The sequence below is a fragment of the Lagenorhynchus albirostris genome, chromosome 11 (assembly GCF_949774975.1).
Source record: "Lagenorhynchus albirostris chromosome 11, mLagAlb1.1, whole genome shotgun sequence".
NCBI lineage: Eukaryota > Metazoa > Chordata > Mammalia > Artiodactyla > Delphinidae > Lagenorhynchus > Lagenorhynchus albirostris.
In genome coordinates this window covers 98,798,167-98,810,441 of record NC_083105.1, presented here as the reverse complement: position 1 = coordinate 98,810,441, position 12,275 = coordinate 98,798,167, and the positions used below count along the sequence as shown (strand labels likewise).

General features: G+C 51.8%; 1 protein-coding gene across 1 annotated transcript in view; it reads right to left on the bottom strand.

The window, feature by feature from the left end:
• Positions 1 to 275: 275 nt before the first annotated feature.
• The window catches only part of ANO2 (anoctamin 2), a 334,695-nt gene continuing 322,695 nt past the window's right edge, over positions 276 to 12,275 (bottom strand). Inside the window, exons 24-25 of the mRNA XM_060167142.1 lie at positions 2,482 to 2,587; positions 276 to 1,210 (exon numbers count right to left, since the gene is read on the bottom strand). Coding sequence (XP_060023125.1) covers positions 938 to 1,210; positions 2,482 to 2,587 — 379 coding nt within the window. The 3' untranslated portion in view covers positions 276 to 937. The remainder of the gene's footprint in view (positions 1,211 to 2,481; positions 2,588 to 12,275) is intronic.

Genomic DNA, 12,275 nt, shown 5'->3' with positions numbered 1-12,275 from the left:
CATTAATTCATGTACAAAATGGCAAACCCCTCCTCCCATGCCCTCACATTTCCTGTCTCCCTTATCCTGTTTTATATTTCTTATGATCGCCTGAAATGCTGTGCATTCATCCGCTCACTGTCTGAGGTAACCGTCCCCAGAACATAACTCGGCGCAGTGGGATTCTGTCTTTTGTCCCCTGCTGTATCTCTGGTCTGAGGACAATGACTGGCATCCAGTAGGGGCTCCAAAAATATCAGTAGGAAGCAGGAGAGAGAGAACCGAAGACAAGGAGATGCATCTTTATAAAGAATGTTTCCATTTATTATTTTAAACCTGAACCTGCATAAAATGATGGCTAGCTGCATTCAGCTCAAAGCATCCCCATGACATGAACGGGAGACAAGCCCAGGTCTGGACCTTTGCTCACCATTAGGTCCAGAGGCCACAGCAATCAGCCACGGAACTTAATTTGCATCCACTGAGGCTGTGACAGTGATGCAGAGGGTTTTCTCAGGGTGATGGTAGGAAGTGGGGGTGGTGATCACTTATGATGGGGCTGAAACAGGGCCCGGACTGTGCTTCTCATGGCCCGCGGCCACCGAAATTCGGGGACGGTATCCGAGGGGGCACAGGGCAGGGCTCGCGGTGCCTGGGACTCTGGGCTGGAGAGACCCAATTCTTTCACCAATGGATGCAAAAGGGGGTACCAATCGCCCAAAGGATACAGCTCAAAAGAGGACCTAAAAGAAACCCAAGCTTGAAGTTTCTGAGAAGCAGCGTCATTCTCTTCCCTCCCGCGCCCATCCTCTGCCTCCTGTCTCTAACCTCTGTCCACACGCACACACACACACACACGCACACACACGCCCTTTTCAAGAGCCCCTCAGGCCAGATCCTGCGGAAGGACGGACACCGCACCCATGCGGGTGCGCAGCCCCGGGCTGGTCTCAGCTGCTCACACACTGGTGTGCTGGGACCCCGGGGACGAGCTGCTGCCCGGCTGGCTCCGGCCCGAGGGCACCGGGCTGGCTGCCGGGCTGCCCCCACTGCGACGGCCGGCGCCCTGGCTCCTCCAGGCAGGCTCCTCCGTCGGCCTGAGCGTCTCCTGCTCCTCTTTCAGGAAGAAGTCCACAAACAGGCTCTTCTCCCTCTTGATCTGGTCACTGATGTCGGTGGGGATGTCAGGGATCACCCAATCCACAAGGACGCTCAGGAACATCACCAGGTTCTTGGAGAGCCGGAAGGGGGTGGTGAGAGGAGAGGCTGGGCGGGAGGGCTCCACCGCCCCGGGGAAGGCAGGCTGGGCAGCGGTGAGGGCACAGACCCCAGACCCGGGGAGGGGGAGCAGGGGGCCTCTGGGCTCCTCTGGCTCCTCGGCCGACTCAGCCAACGAGCTTCACTGTCCCTTGGGGTCCCCGGGTGAAAGTGGAGTAGGGACAGCACCCATCTCCCAGAGCGCCCCTCCCATGCACGGCCAGACAGTGTGAACTGGCTTCTTCCCCTCCGCCCCCCTGCCCCCACGTGTCCTGTTCTTGCCTCCAGGATCCGGGCTCCAGAGCCCAGCGGCCCCTGCAGGGCTCTCCCTGAACCAACCGCCCCTCTCTTCTTCCCAGCTGTCCCTCCGTCCCCATACCGGAGGTGGACCCTTGGCTTCTGCACCGACTTCCGACCTCAGCCAACCCCACGTTCTGGTCTCACGGCCTGCCCGGGCCCTGCCTCAGAGGGCCTGCATCGGTTCTGAGGTTTTGTGCACATCCGTAAGTGCCTTCCTTCCCCCCAGTAAGCCACCTCCCCTCCCGCAGTGTAGGATGAGACCCCCCCTTCCTGGGAGCGGTTTCTATTTAAGTGGGTGAACACGTCCTGCAGTTCCAGCACCGCCCGCTAAAGGGCAGCTCCCCGTGCGCTCTGGCTCCCAGGCCTGCGCGCGCTGCCCCTCACCCTCCAGCTGTAGTTTCCTCTGCCTGCCCATCTGATGCTCGCACGCCCCCTCTCCTTAGACCTGGAGGACAGTGACAGCCCAAGAGATGTCGGAGCCCTGCCATCTGTCCTCCACGCTCTGAACCCACCCCCAGCTCGACCTTGAACCCTGCGTGCTCCCAGGGCCCAGGGAAGGCTTGGGAACCAAGGGCTGCTCCCAGAGGCTGCCATAAGAGATCTGGAGCCGCTTGGTCAAGCCAGATGCTGGCCTTTTAAACCGAGCCCCGAGGTGAGGCTCTGCTCTCCCACGCTGCTCCCCACTTCCTGGTCTTAGGTGTACACGGGACTCAGTCTCCACCCTGCACCTTACTCCACATCTGTCCTGTAACCTTACTCTGTGCCTTATCCTCCTTCTGCAAATCCACCCGTTAATGAAAGCCCTCACCCAGGGAAGGGTCTCAGGGCTGCCCGCCGCACGCGAAGGCCCCCGAGTCACAGAGCGCCCTGAAAACCCGGAGACGGGGCCACCTGTACCCCTGCAGCCCGGATCCTGACCCGCTGTGCCTTATCTGAACAACTCACCTGGAAGATTATGACAAAAGCCAGACGGGCAGACAGAACGGACCAGTACTGCTTGGAAAACTCATAGGGGTTTGGGGCCCAGGGCGGCTCCCGGTAATCCTTAAACCTGTGCAGAGAGAAAGGCCATGTGAAGACTGGGAGGAAATGCAGGGAAGGAGCTACTCCTTCTCTGGTGCAGCCTCAAAGGTCAAGGCAGAAGGCAAAGCCCTGACTCTCAGACTCGGGGGCGTAGGAGGCAGAGGTGAGGAGTCCACGGCCCAGCCAACAACGTCCAAAAAAGGGCCAGAGTCCAAAAAAGCCAACGTCAGCCTAGAAGTGGCTTTCTCACTCTCTCCAACATCCCCAGAAGCTTCCTCTGGATTCTCCTTCCAGAGGAGCCCAGGAATCACAAGAGGAACCCAGGACTATGAGGCCATCCTGGCTCCACTAGCCTGTGGGCTCTGAGGGGGTGGGGAGACCCCCGGACACCACGTACATTGCTCCGCAGCCCGGGGCTCAGTGAAAACGCAGGTGCCAACAGACGGTCAAGGGTGTCCTCCCCAGCCGGTTGCCTAGGAGAGGGGCCAGCCTCGCCTGATGGCTGATTCAGAGCAAGCTGAAGGCCGAGTGAATTCTGGGAGGAGGGCAGTGGTTCAGAGTCTCAGTTGGGCAATATCCCCTTTCACTAACCATCTTTATCACCTGCCCACGTGGTTTAAGAAATAAAATGTCAGTGCCTGACGTAAGCTCAGACGGTGGTGACGTCTAGGGCTCGTCCGAGCTGTTGCCTTTTCCCCCCATCTTGGGATGACTCATGTTAAAAACGGCTTATTTTCTCAGACTCCCTTTTTTTCTAAGCCTGGAAAAATAACAAGAGTTGGTACAGAAGAATTATGCCCCTTCACGGAACAGTTTTCTCCATGGAATTCAACAAATCTTCGAGGCTCAGTAAAAGCAAAACAAGCCCTGGGCTGAAGCAGAGGTGGGGTGGCACCAGGCCACCAGGCGGGGCGCACGGCTGCCGAGGAAGGCGGGGAGGGAGCTCTGTCCCAGGAGGGGCCCAGGGGAGAACAAGCATAGACTGAACGCGCAGCGTGCGTCCATCCCCAAGCAAGGGGCTTTTCTGGAGGTCTCCTCATTTCACAACAAGATCCTCAGGAAGGCATGGATATCCCTGAATAACCCAGGAGGAAACCGAGGCTCAGAGAAGTTCAATGATTGGCCAGCAAGGGGTGGAGTCAAGGTGAGAATCCAAGTCTGCCTGAATCTGGGCTTTTCTCCTATTGTCGAAAAGCTCCTGACTACTAGCTGCTGTTTGGGGAAGGGGGTTCAGCAGTGGGGGCTCTCTGCACCTTCCCCTGTGCCGAATGAACCCGCTGCTCTACCACATAGAAGCACAGTGGCTTCCGATGGCCCAAGAAGACATAAAGGGGAGAAGAGAAAAAAAACACAGGAAGATGAAGAGATGCAGGGCAAAAGGCAGAAGAAATCACAGTGGGGAGAGCCAGCCGCAGAAAGAGGCAGGCGGAGAGGTGGGTGCTGAGCGCTGGACTAGGGCTGGGCAAGAGGCCAGGAGCTGCCCCCTCCTCACCCGGTCCCTCTCTTCCAACAGCTGATCGCAGCTGCTGCAGGCCTGGTTTGTCATCCGGATGAAATGCAAAGCTAACTACAACCCAGCTGAACACCGTGGGGCTTATCCTCGCCATCCCCGGCTGAGGACAGAAACACAGCCAGCTCCAGACCACGCCCGCTCATGGGAAGGAGGGAGGGTGTGGCCAAGGGAATAAGGACATTTGGTTGGGAAAAGTACTCAGGCTCACCCACCCTCCTGCTGTCCCCCCAAAACCCCACGGCAGAAGGGAATTTATCTTGCTTTTCTCAAGACCTCTGGAGGAGGGGTGATACACACACACCCCTACTTTTCATGGTGAGGAAATCCCTCCCCAGGTCTAGCCCAATCCCTGCTGCTGCAATCAGAGTCCATCTCCCTTGTTTTCTAGCTCCATCAATGAAGGAACAGCTGCTCACTGACCTCAGTATGACAGCCATTGCTCAGCTCTCTTTTTTTTTTTCCAGTCTGCAAAGAATCCATAAATAATCTAATTCTGGTCCCACTTCTGCTACTAACTCACTACAGCTTTTGGAAACGTCACTCTGCCCTCCCCGAGTGTCCACAACATGTTTTGAATCTGGCAGGCACACCCATCTAATCAAGGATCTGGGGAGAGATTAACACACAGATACGTCCAGAAAGCTCAGCTTGCAATCCGTCTGTGCCAATGGCTTAAGGGTGCTTTGTCAGTAACTACAGGGCAAGCTATGCCCAGAAAACAGCAACACGCAATTTAACGAATTATACATCTGTTCACATTTCTCTTTTCAAAGCTCACTTTTTAAAAAAACAGTGACCTGGAGTAAGCAATGCATTTTACATTAGTGCACACGTACGTATATATCACAGAAATAAAAATCACACACACACACAAAACATACTCATCCTTGCTGTGCGCTGTGCACGGACAGTTTCCTGTTCTCTGCTATCCTCTACTCTCCTAGTCTTTAAAATGCTGGTCATGACCCACTGAAGTGGTTTCCTAACTCACTGATGAATTCATAGTTTGAGAAACACTGATTCCAGTAAGCCTCTGCCACCAGGTAAATGATGGCTTATTTACGTTCCAATATAAGCTCTGATTTCAGAATTTTAAAAAAAAATTCATCCTAAGAAGTCAAGCGTATCAAATGTTTCTGAGTAATCAGAAGACACTCATTAAACAAAGAGATCATTAGTTTTAGGACTAGAAGTGTCCAGAAAAGACAGGGTGGCTAGTGGACTTAATTGTGGCCAGCCTGGTGACAGCTGTCTGTCTATTTCGCTTCCAAGCCTAGAGCAGAGAACAGCATTGGCAAAAGCGTGGGCTTTGGAGTCAGCAGGTGAAGGCCTGATCCCACCCCCACTATTTCAGTTCTCCATCCTCTAGACAGTTACCCAAAGATCTGATGGCCAGGATCCTCGTCCATGAAATGTGGACTTTGCATCTCACAAAGCTGGAACGAAGACCACTCAGCATACTACCAGACATATCAGAGGACTCAATAAATGTTCTTCCTCCTTTAACCGAAGGTGACTTAAGAAATACACGTCTTCTGTTAAAAGAAGATGGAGCATACACATCCCTGCTCCCAGGGAGCATCCCTGTTCCCCTGGCTTTCCAGGAGGATTTCTGAGCACTCAAGCTCGGACGCTCCGAATTTCCCATGATGCTGAGATGAATAAAGAAGAGAAAGCCAACGCCCAACTGCAGGGGGCTTCTCTCAGGCTCCGGGTCCAGGTAAATGGCACAAAGCAGGGAAGCCTCAGGCTGATGGGAAGGAGAACTTCTGCTCCATTCCCATTAGCTCCAATGCTTTCCAAAGCATACCCTTTCCCCCGGTTTTGAGAGCTCTGGCTCTCCCAAAGTCCCACTGCGTGGTCAAGCACTGGGCGAACCCCACATCTGGTCACTTCCTGCATCTGCTGGCTGGGATTGACGCTCAGGGATATAATTTTAGGCATGGTTCCCAGATCTCACCCTCATCCCTCAGTCTTCCTTTATTTTCTTTGAGCCTTAACATTGAGTTTGAGAGTTCCCTGTAGTCTTGTAATAAGGAGAGTCTTCCAATAAAGAAACGACTAGAGGGTCTAAAAAGCATGTCTGCGCTGGAGTGGCTGGGCCACTTACTAATTGTAGGAAGCCGAGAAAGTTATTCCACATCCCTGGACCTCAGCGTTCTAATTCACACGGAGGCAACAAAACGTGCATCTCTGTGCCGAGTGTACGGTAGGTGCACGCGCGAGAGCCCTCTCAGCCCACCATGAGCAAATGAGCACACGCGTGTGTGTGTGTACGTGTGTGTGCGCTGAATGTTAAAGGGAAACACAGTGAGCAGTAAAGAAGACAGCACACGCGAGTGTAATTTCTGGTGGCAGAAAGGGACACCATGGTTTCTTCTGGGAGAGAATGACTGGGCTAGGGGCTGAGAAGAGGGGCTTTTCCTTTTATATGTATACACACACATATATACATTATATAGAATTACTTTTATAATAAAAAGTTCATCATCAAAGAAGGATGCAATTAATGGTACCATTCGGCTGACTCCAATATATCTTTATACTAAGCTCCCAGGAGCACAGGTATAGTATTAAGTCAGGCAGACTCACATACGATAAGTGAAAGCGGTACAAAAATCAACATCTTCTCAGCTTTAAAACTGCATTTGTATTTTACCTAGATTGTTCTAACCCTATGAAATAGTCACATTGAGCTGAATTTATACACTACCTAAAGAAACAAGGTTCCTATTAACTCAAAATATATGTCATTATTATAAAACGAGTCCGTGAAACATCTTAAAGGTTCTATAAATTCATTTTTATGTTAATCCATGGAACAATGTCTGAGAAAGAGTCATATAAATGCGTTGCCGTGGCTACCGCTGGGAAGATGCCTAGGGCTGGGCAGGGCCGAGTGGAGGTGGGACAGAGCTGGAGAGGTTGCCTGTAATGTTTAGAATTTTTGCAGGAATAAAGTAATGTATTACATGTGTCATCCACGATTATATTTTTACACTAAGTATAAAAGAAGCTTTGGAGATTACTTATTCCAAGTCCCCACTTTTACAGATGGGGAAACTGAGGTGCACAGTGGGAAGAGAGACTCCTGGCTCAGACATCCCTTCCCATCCTCACTTGCAGGGGTGACCAGTGACAGTGAAACTGGCCACAATTCATCACAGAACAGAATCACTGCGGGCAGGAAGGGTGCCAACGTAACAAACTGAGGGGTTGGTCACTGACATTCAGAAATGGCTTTTTTTAAAAAAATGCTGTTTTAGTTATAAATGCATGTTTTAGTTATAAATCAATTAGTAAATGCATTTCTCAACTCAAAACAGTGGTATGTAAAAAACAAAATTTAATACTCCCATTGGAAAGTAATGTCACATTAGTGCTGAACACAACGGCATACGATATTTTTGTACCATCTGAGCTGCTTAAAAGCGTCTTCTGTAATTGACTTTGAACAAGGGAAAACAGCACAGGCCTTTACGAACTAATCAGGCCTGGGGTGATGCAGTGTTGATAAAGGTGAGGAAAGGCACCACCACAGAAAGCTGGCTCTCCCTCTGGTCTCGGCCAGAAACAGATGAGAGGCAGGCAAACCCTGGAAGGGAACTCCCGGGACCCTGGGATAGGGAAGAACTTGGGTCCTGCAGAAAAACCTGAGGGAGCCATCCAAGGATGCTGTTTCGGGACGCTCAGCATCTCTAAACAGACCTAGTGGGTTGCCCAAGCCCAGGTGGGCTCCTTGAGCTCTCAGACCCGGGTCCCTGGCCAGGTTCTGCCCTACTGACCTCTCCGCTCCACTCCGCTGAGCCAGGAGCTCGAGTCACCATCCAGCCTGTAGGATACAGTGGTCCCTCGACCCTGTCAAATGACCACTAATCAAGCCTGCAGACTGACGTCACGGGGCTGTTTACGGAGCAGCCCGGCCGGGGCAGTCAGATGGCTAAGGCAGACGTTGCTCCAAAAATGCTGGGAATGCATCTCAAATGGGCAGCCGGAGACTTGTCCTAAATTTTATTGCTATTTTTAAGATACCTCTATCCCTGGCGAGGCTGGACTGGAGCCGGAGACCTCAGTTTTATTTGACCACATTTATCTCCGGGGGTCACGGAGAGCTAAGAATAAGAAGGGTCATCGAGTTCCCAACGCTATTTGCCAGGAAATAAGGACAAACTTTGCATTTCCCATCACGGGAGCGGTTCTAGACGTGGGCTTCGGGGCTAGTTCTAGCGTTGTCTGTGTTTCTCATAATCTCTCTCTCTCTGTCTCCCCCCAGCCCCCTCCATCCCCCACCCCCTTCACTTCTATTTCCGACAGCTGCTGACGAATCCTGGCTTACAAAGACATCAGTAGTTTATGCCTACACTTCATCAACCTCCAGAGACTAGGCGAGCCAGACAGGCCCACACGGCACGCGGTGAGGAGAACCTACCTGGGGTAGGTAGAGATTTTCATCAGCAATCCTCATCCACCTAGGACAGGTAGCCCCCAAAGTATACCCACTTGAGACGGCATATCTAGATGATTCGAGGACCCCGCTCCCCAGACATCTGCTTACATTTCAAACTAGGGCAGCTTTTTTTTTTTTTTTTAGATGTTGGGGGTAGGAGTTTATTAATTAATTAATTTCTTTTTGCTGTGTTGGGTCTTCGTTTCTGTGCGAGGGCTTTCTCTAGTTGCGGCGAGCGGGGGCCGCTCTTCATCGCGGTGCGCGGGCCTCTCACTGTCGCGGCCTCTCCCGTTGCGGAGCACAGGCTCCAGACACGCAGGCTCAGTAGTTGTGGCTCACGGGCCCAGCTGCTCCGCGGCATGTGGGATCCTCCCAGACCAGGGCTCGAACCCGTGTCCCCTGCATTGGCAGGCAGATTCTCAACCACTGCGCCACCAGGGAAGCCCGGGCAGCTCTTTATTTTCAATGTAACCCACTGGTCTCCACAGCGAAGTCAGAGATGATACCAGTGAGAAGTCCCTTCCATCCCCCACCGCGGCTCCCAGTGCCCTAAGGTGAGTCCACACCCCCCCACCCCCATGACCAACATGCTCTTCCTGGTCTGGCTTCTGTGCTTCTCCCCGCCTCACCTCTCTTAGCTCACGCCTCTCGTTCCAGCTCTGACCACTGAGCATCATCTAGCCCCTCTACCTGGGACACCCCGTTCTCCCTGGACCTCTGTCACCACCTGACAGCCCCCTCCCACCCAGGCCGGCTTGGTCCCGTGAGTGAGCCGTTTCAACAGGTTCTCCTTCCGGCACTGGACACTTAGGTCTGGGTCAGGTGCGTGGCCTCCTCCTTCAAGGCTCTGAGAGCTCCCTGCAGTTGCCCGACTGCACGTGCGGAAGCTCTGTTCTCATCGCTGAGTGCATGCTCATCTCGCCTGTCCAGCTAGACTCCTCGCGGGAGGCACTGCGTCTTGTTCCCTCTTATATAACCAATGCCAAGCCTATAGTAACGCCTCAAAAATAGATGCACAATGAACCTACAATCCCCACTGGTACGGAGTAAAGAAACAATGGTGGACATGCCAGAAATGCTTTTGGTTTGATTCCTGAATGATCTATTTTCTGCAGGTACGTTTTTCTTGACAGAAATACAGCGTGCACTTCCTGCACACGCACCCGGTGTTAATTCCGCCACTTAGCAGGCCACAGATGAGCCACGATCCCATCTACTTTCCTGGAAACAATGGAGGGAAGAGTTATCAGGGCTTTACATCTGGCTGGAAAGTCCAGTGACTCTGACGGTAGATACAGCAAAGCTCGATGTGACCCACGTGTGCTAATAACACCTGGTCTCCTGGGCACCCGTTGTTTTGGTTGAGATGCATCCGTTCATCTTGACTTCAGATCTCAGAGGAGGAGGGAACCACCCACTAGTCTGAGATCACGTGCTTCAGATGGAGATAATGTCACTTCCTACCCCTAACCCCACGGCCCCAAAGACCATGGAAAGCGTCGCATTCTTCTGGCCACAGCGATCGGCTCTGGGTAGGAAGTGCGTACTAATCCCAGCCAACAAGCGGCAGCAGGACTTTTGTTGAGATTGTGGGGAAAGACGTATAGGCTTTTGTTCCCGCTGGACTCGGACACAGTATGATACTGGCCTGGAGCTGCTGGCAGTCATCCAGTGTTTGAAACTACAGTCATCACTGGCTACAGTAGGGTTGGAAGATGGAGAAAGATTTGGTTTGGGCAGATTGAATCAAATCTACCCAACTAGAACTACCCTCGACTCAACAGAGAGGCATTAAAGTCCCCTTGTGTTTAAGCCAGGGTAAGCCACTGATATATCTGGAAAGCACATTCGTAGTGTCACTGGAAGATGTGACGGTCAAGGACAAGGTCAGAGTCCCTTGGTGCTCTGGTGAGACTTGTGCTTCTAGACCCACTAAAGGAACAGCGTTAGCCTCGCTTCCCCACATGACAAGTCACACTCGTGCTGCAATCCCCCGAGCGTGGGCGTCGAAGCTTGTGTTCCTGGAGAGACGTGAGTCTTGCTTCCGGGTCTGTTGCTAGAAACCTCTGTGACCTTGGAAAACTCTTCAACTTTCTAAGCCTTGGTTTCTTTTTATGTAGAATGAGAGTTTCAACAAGATGATTTCTGTACCTTCCAGTTACAAAAATGATTTTGTCCTCACTTTTCAGTGCCCGTTCGTCTAATGTGAAGGTGCTGACTGACTTCACCTACCCTGCTGGAGCAAATCTAAATGCTACCAGCTGGTCCAGACCCCACTGTACAGCGGATCTGCAGACCCAAATCCAGCACCATGGACAGACAGTCTGGCCCGCCAGCAGTAGCCCCTGGGCAACGCAGGGTAGTAGCCAAATCTGCCTGCTCGAGTGACGACGACTTGTTATAGTCCCAGATGCGAAAATGCTAGAAACATCTAGGCCACATGAATCAGTATCTGTGAATAAATGGACTTCTCTATTCTTAGATCTGGTCCCTGACTTTGAGCCTTTCTGGTTGGCTAGTGTGAAGCCCTAAAGTTATTGCTCCTGGGACCAGAATACCCTTCCATTTAAATCACACATTGGGAAGGTTGTTTAACTCAGTCCTCTGGGTTGGGAAGACCAATTCGTTTTCTCCCTTTTGTGGTTCAGACTGAGTCTGAAAGAACTTATTCCCCTCTGCTCTTTTTCTCTTTCTTTGTCCTTCTCTGGTAAGTAGTGGAGAGTTTTCTGTTCCTCGGCTTCAATGATCCCGGTGCTGACAAATTACAATCATGACTCTAAGTTGGTCCTCTCAGGAATTCCAGCTATTCCCTCTAGGTGTTAGATGGAAACTGCCCCTTAGATTTCCGACCATCATTTTAAATGCAACATGATCGGAATCAAATTCATCTAATTTATTATAAATTAGATTCTCTTGGCATCTTCCCCATCCCTGTCAATGGACCCACAATTTCCCAGTCCTCTGGCTTCAGCCCAAACTTTGGAGTTATCCTTGATTCACACTCTCTCCAGTGTCTCTGGTACCCAGCTTTGTAACGTATGACATTAAGTAGCTCATCTTCTCCCTCCCTCTGAATTACTTCCACCTCTCTGGTCCATGCCTACCACCGGTCATGTCTGAATGATGCAGCACCTCAGCTGCCCTCGTGAGTTAGCCCAATTCTAGCCCATCTTCCTCTCTGAGACTGGATTAGTTTTCCTAAGCCCACACTTCAGCCTATAATTCCCTGGCCCTAAAAAGGTCCGTAACTTCCTATTACATCACATTAAAATTCCTGTAAGGGGGCTTCCCTCGTGGCGCAGTGGTTGAGAGTCCGCCTGCCGATGCAGGGGACACGGGTTCGAGCCCTGGTCCGGGAGGATCCCACATGCCGCGGAGCGGCTGGGCCCGTGAGCCATGGCCGCTGAGCCTGCGTGTCCGGAGCCTGTGCTCCGCAACGGGAGAGGCCACAACAGTGAGAGGCCCGTGTACCGCAAAAAAATTTTTTAAAAAATTCCTGTAAGATTTCGAGATTTCCCATTATCTACTTCATCCTACCGATTCAAATTCAACAACGCTTTGGCTTATACTACCCTAGGAGTTGCTCTCTATATTGTATTTCCTATATTATTCCCTATTATTATCTCCCAAGCACTCTCCTTGCCAACTCCAGCAGCTAGCCCCTAAGTGTTTAACACCTCAGATTCGTCCCCATGACCTGGCCCAGGCTGACTCCATACCCAGGATACTCTCTCATTTTGCCCTACAACTCCTCAT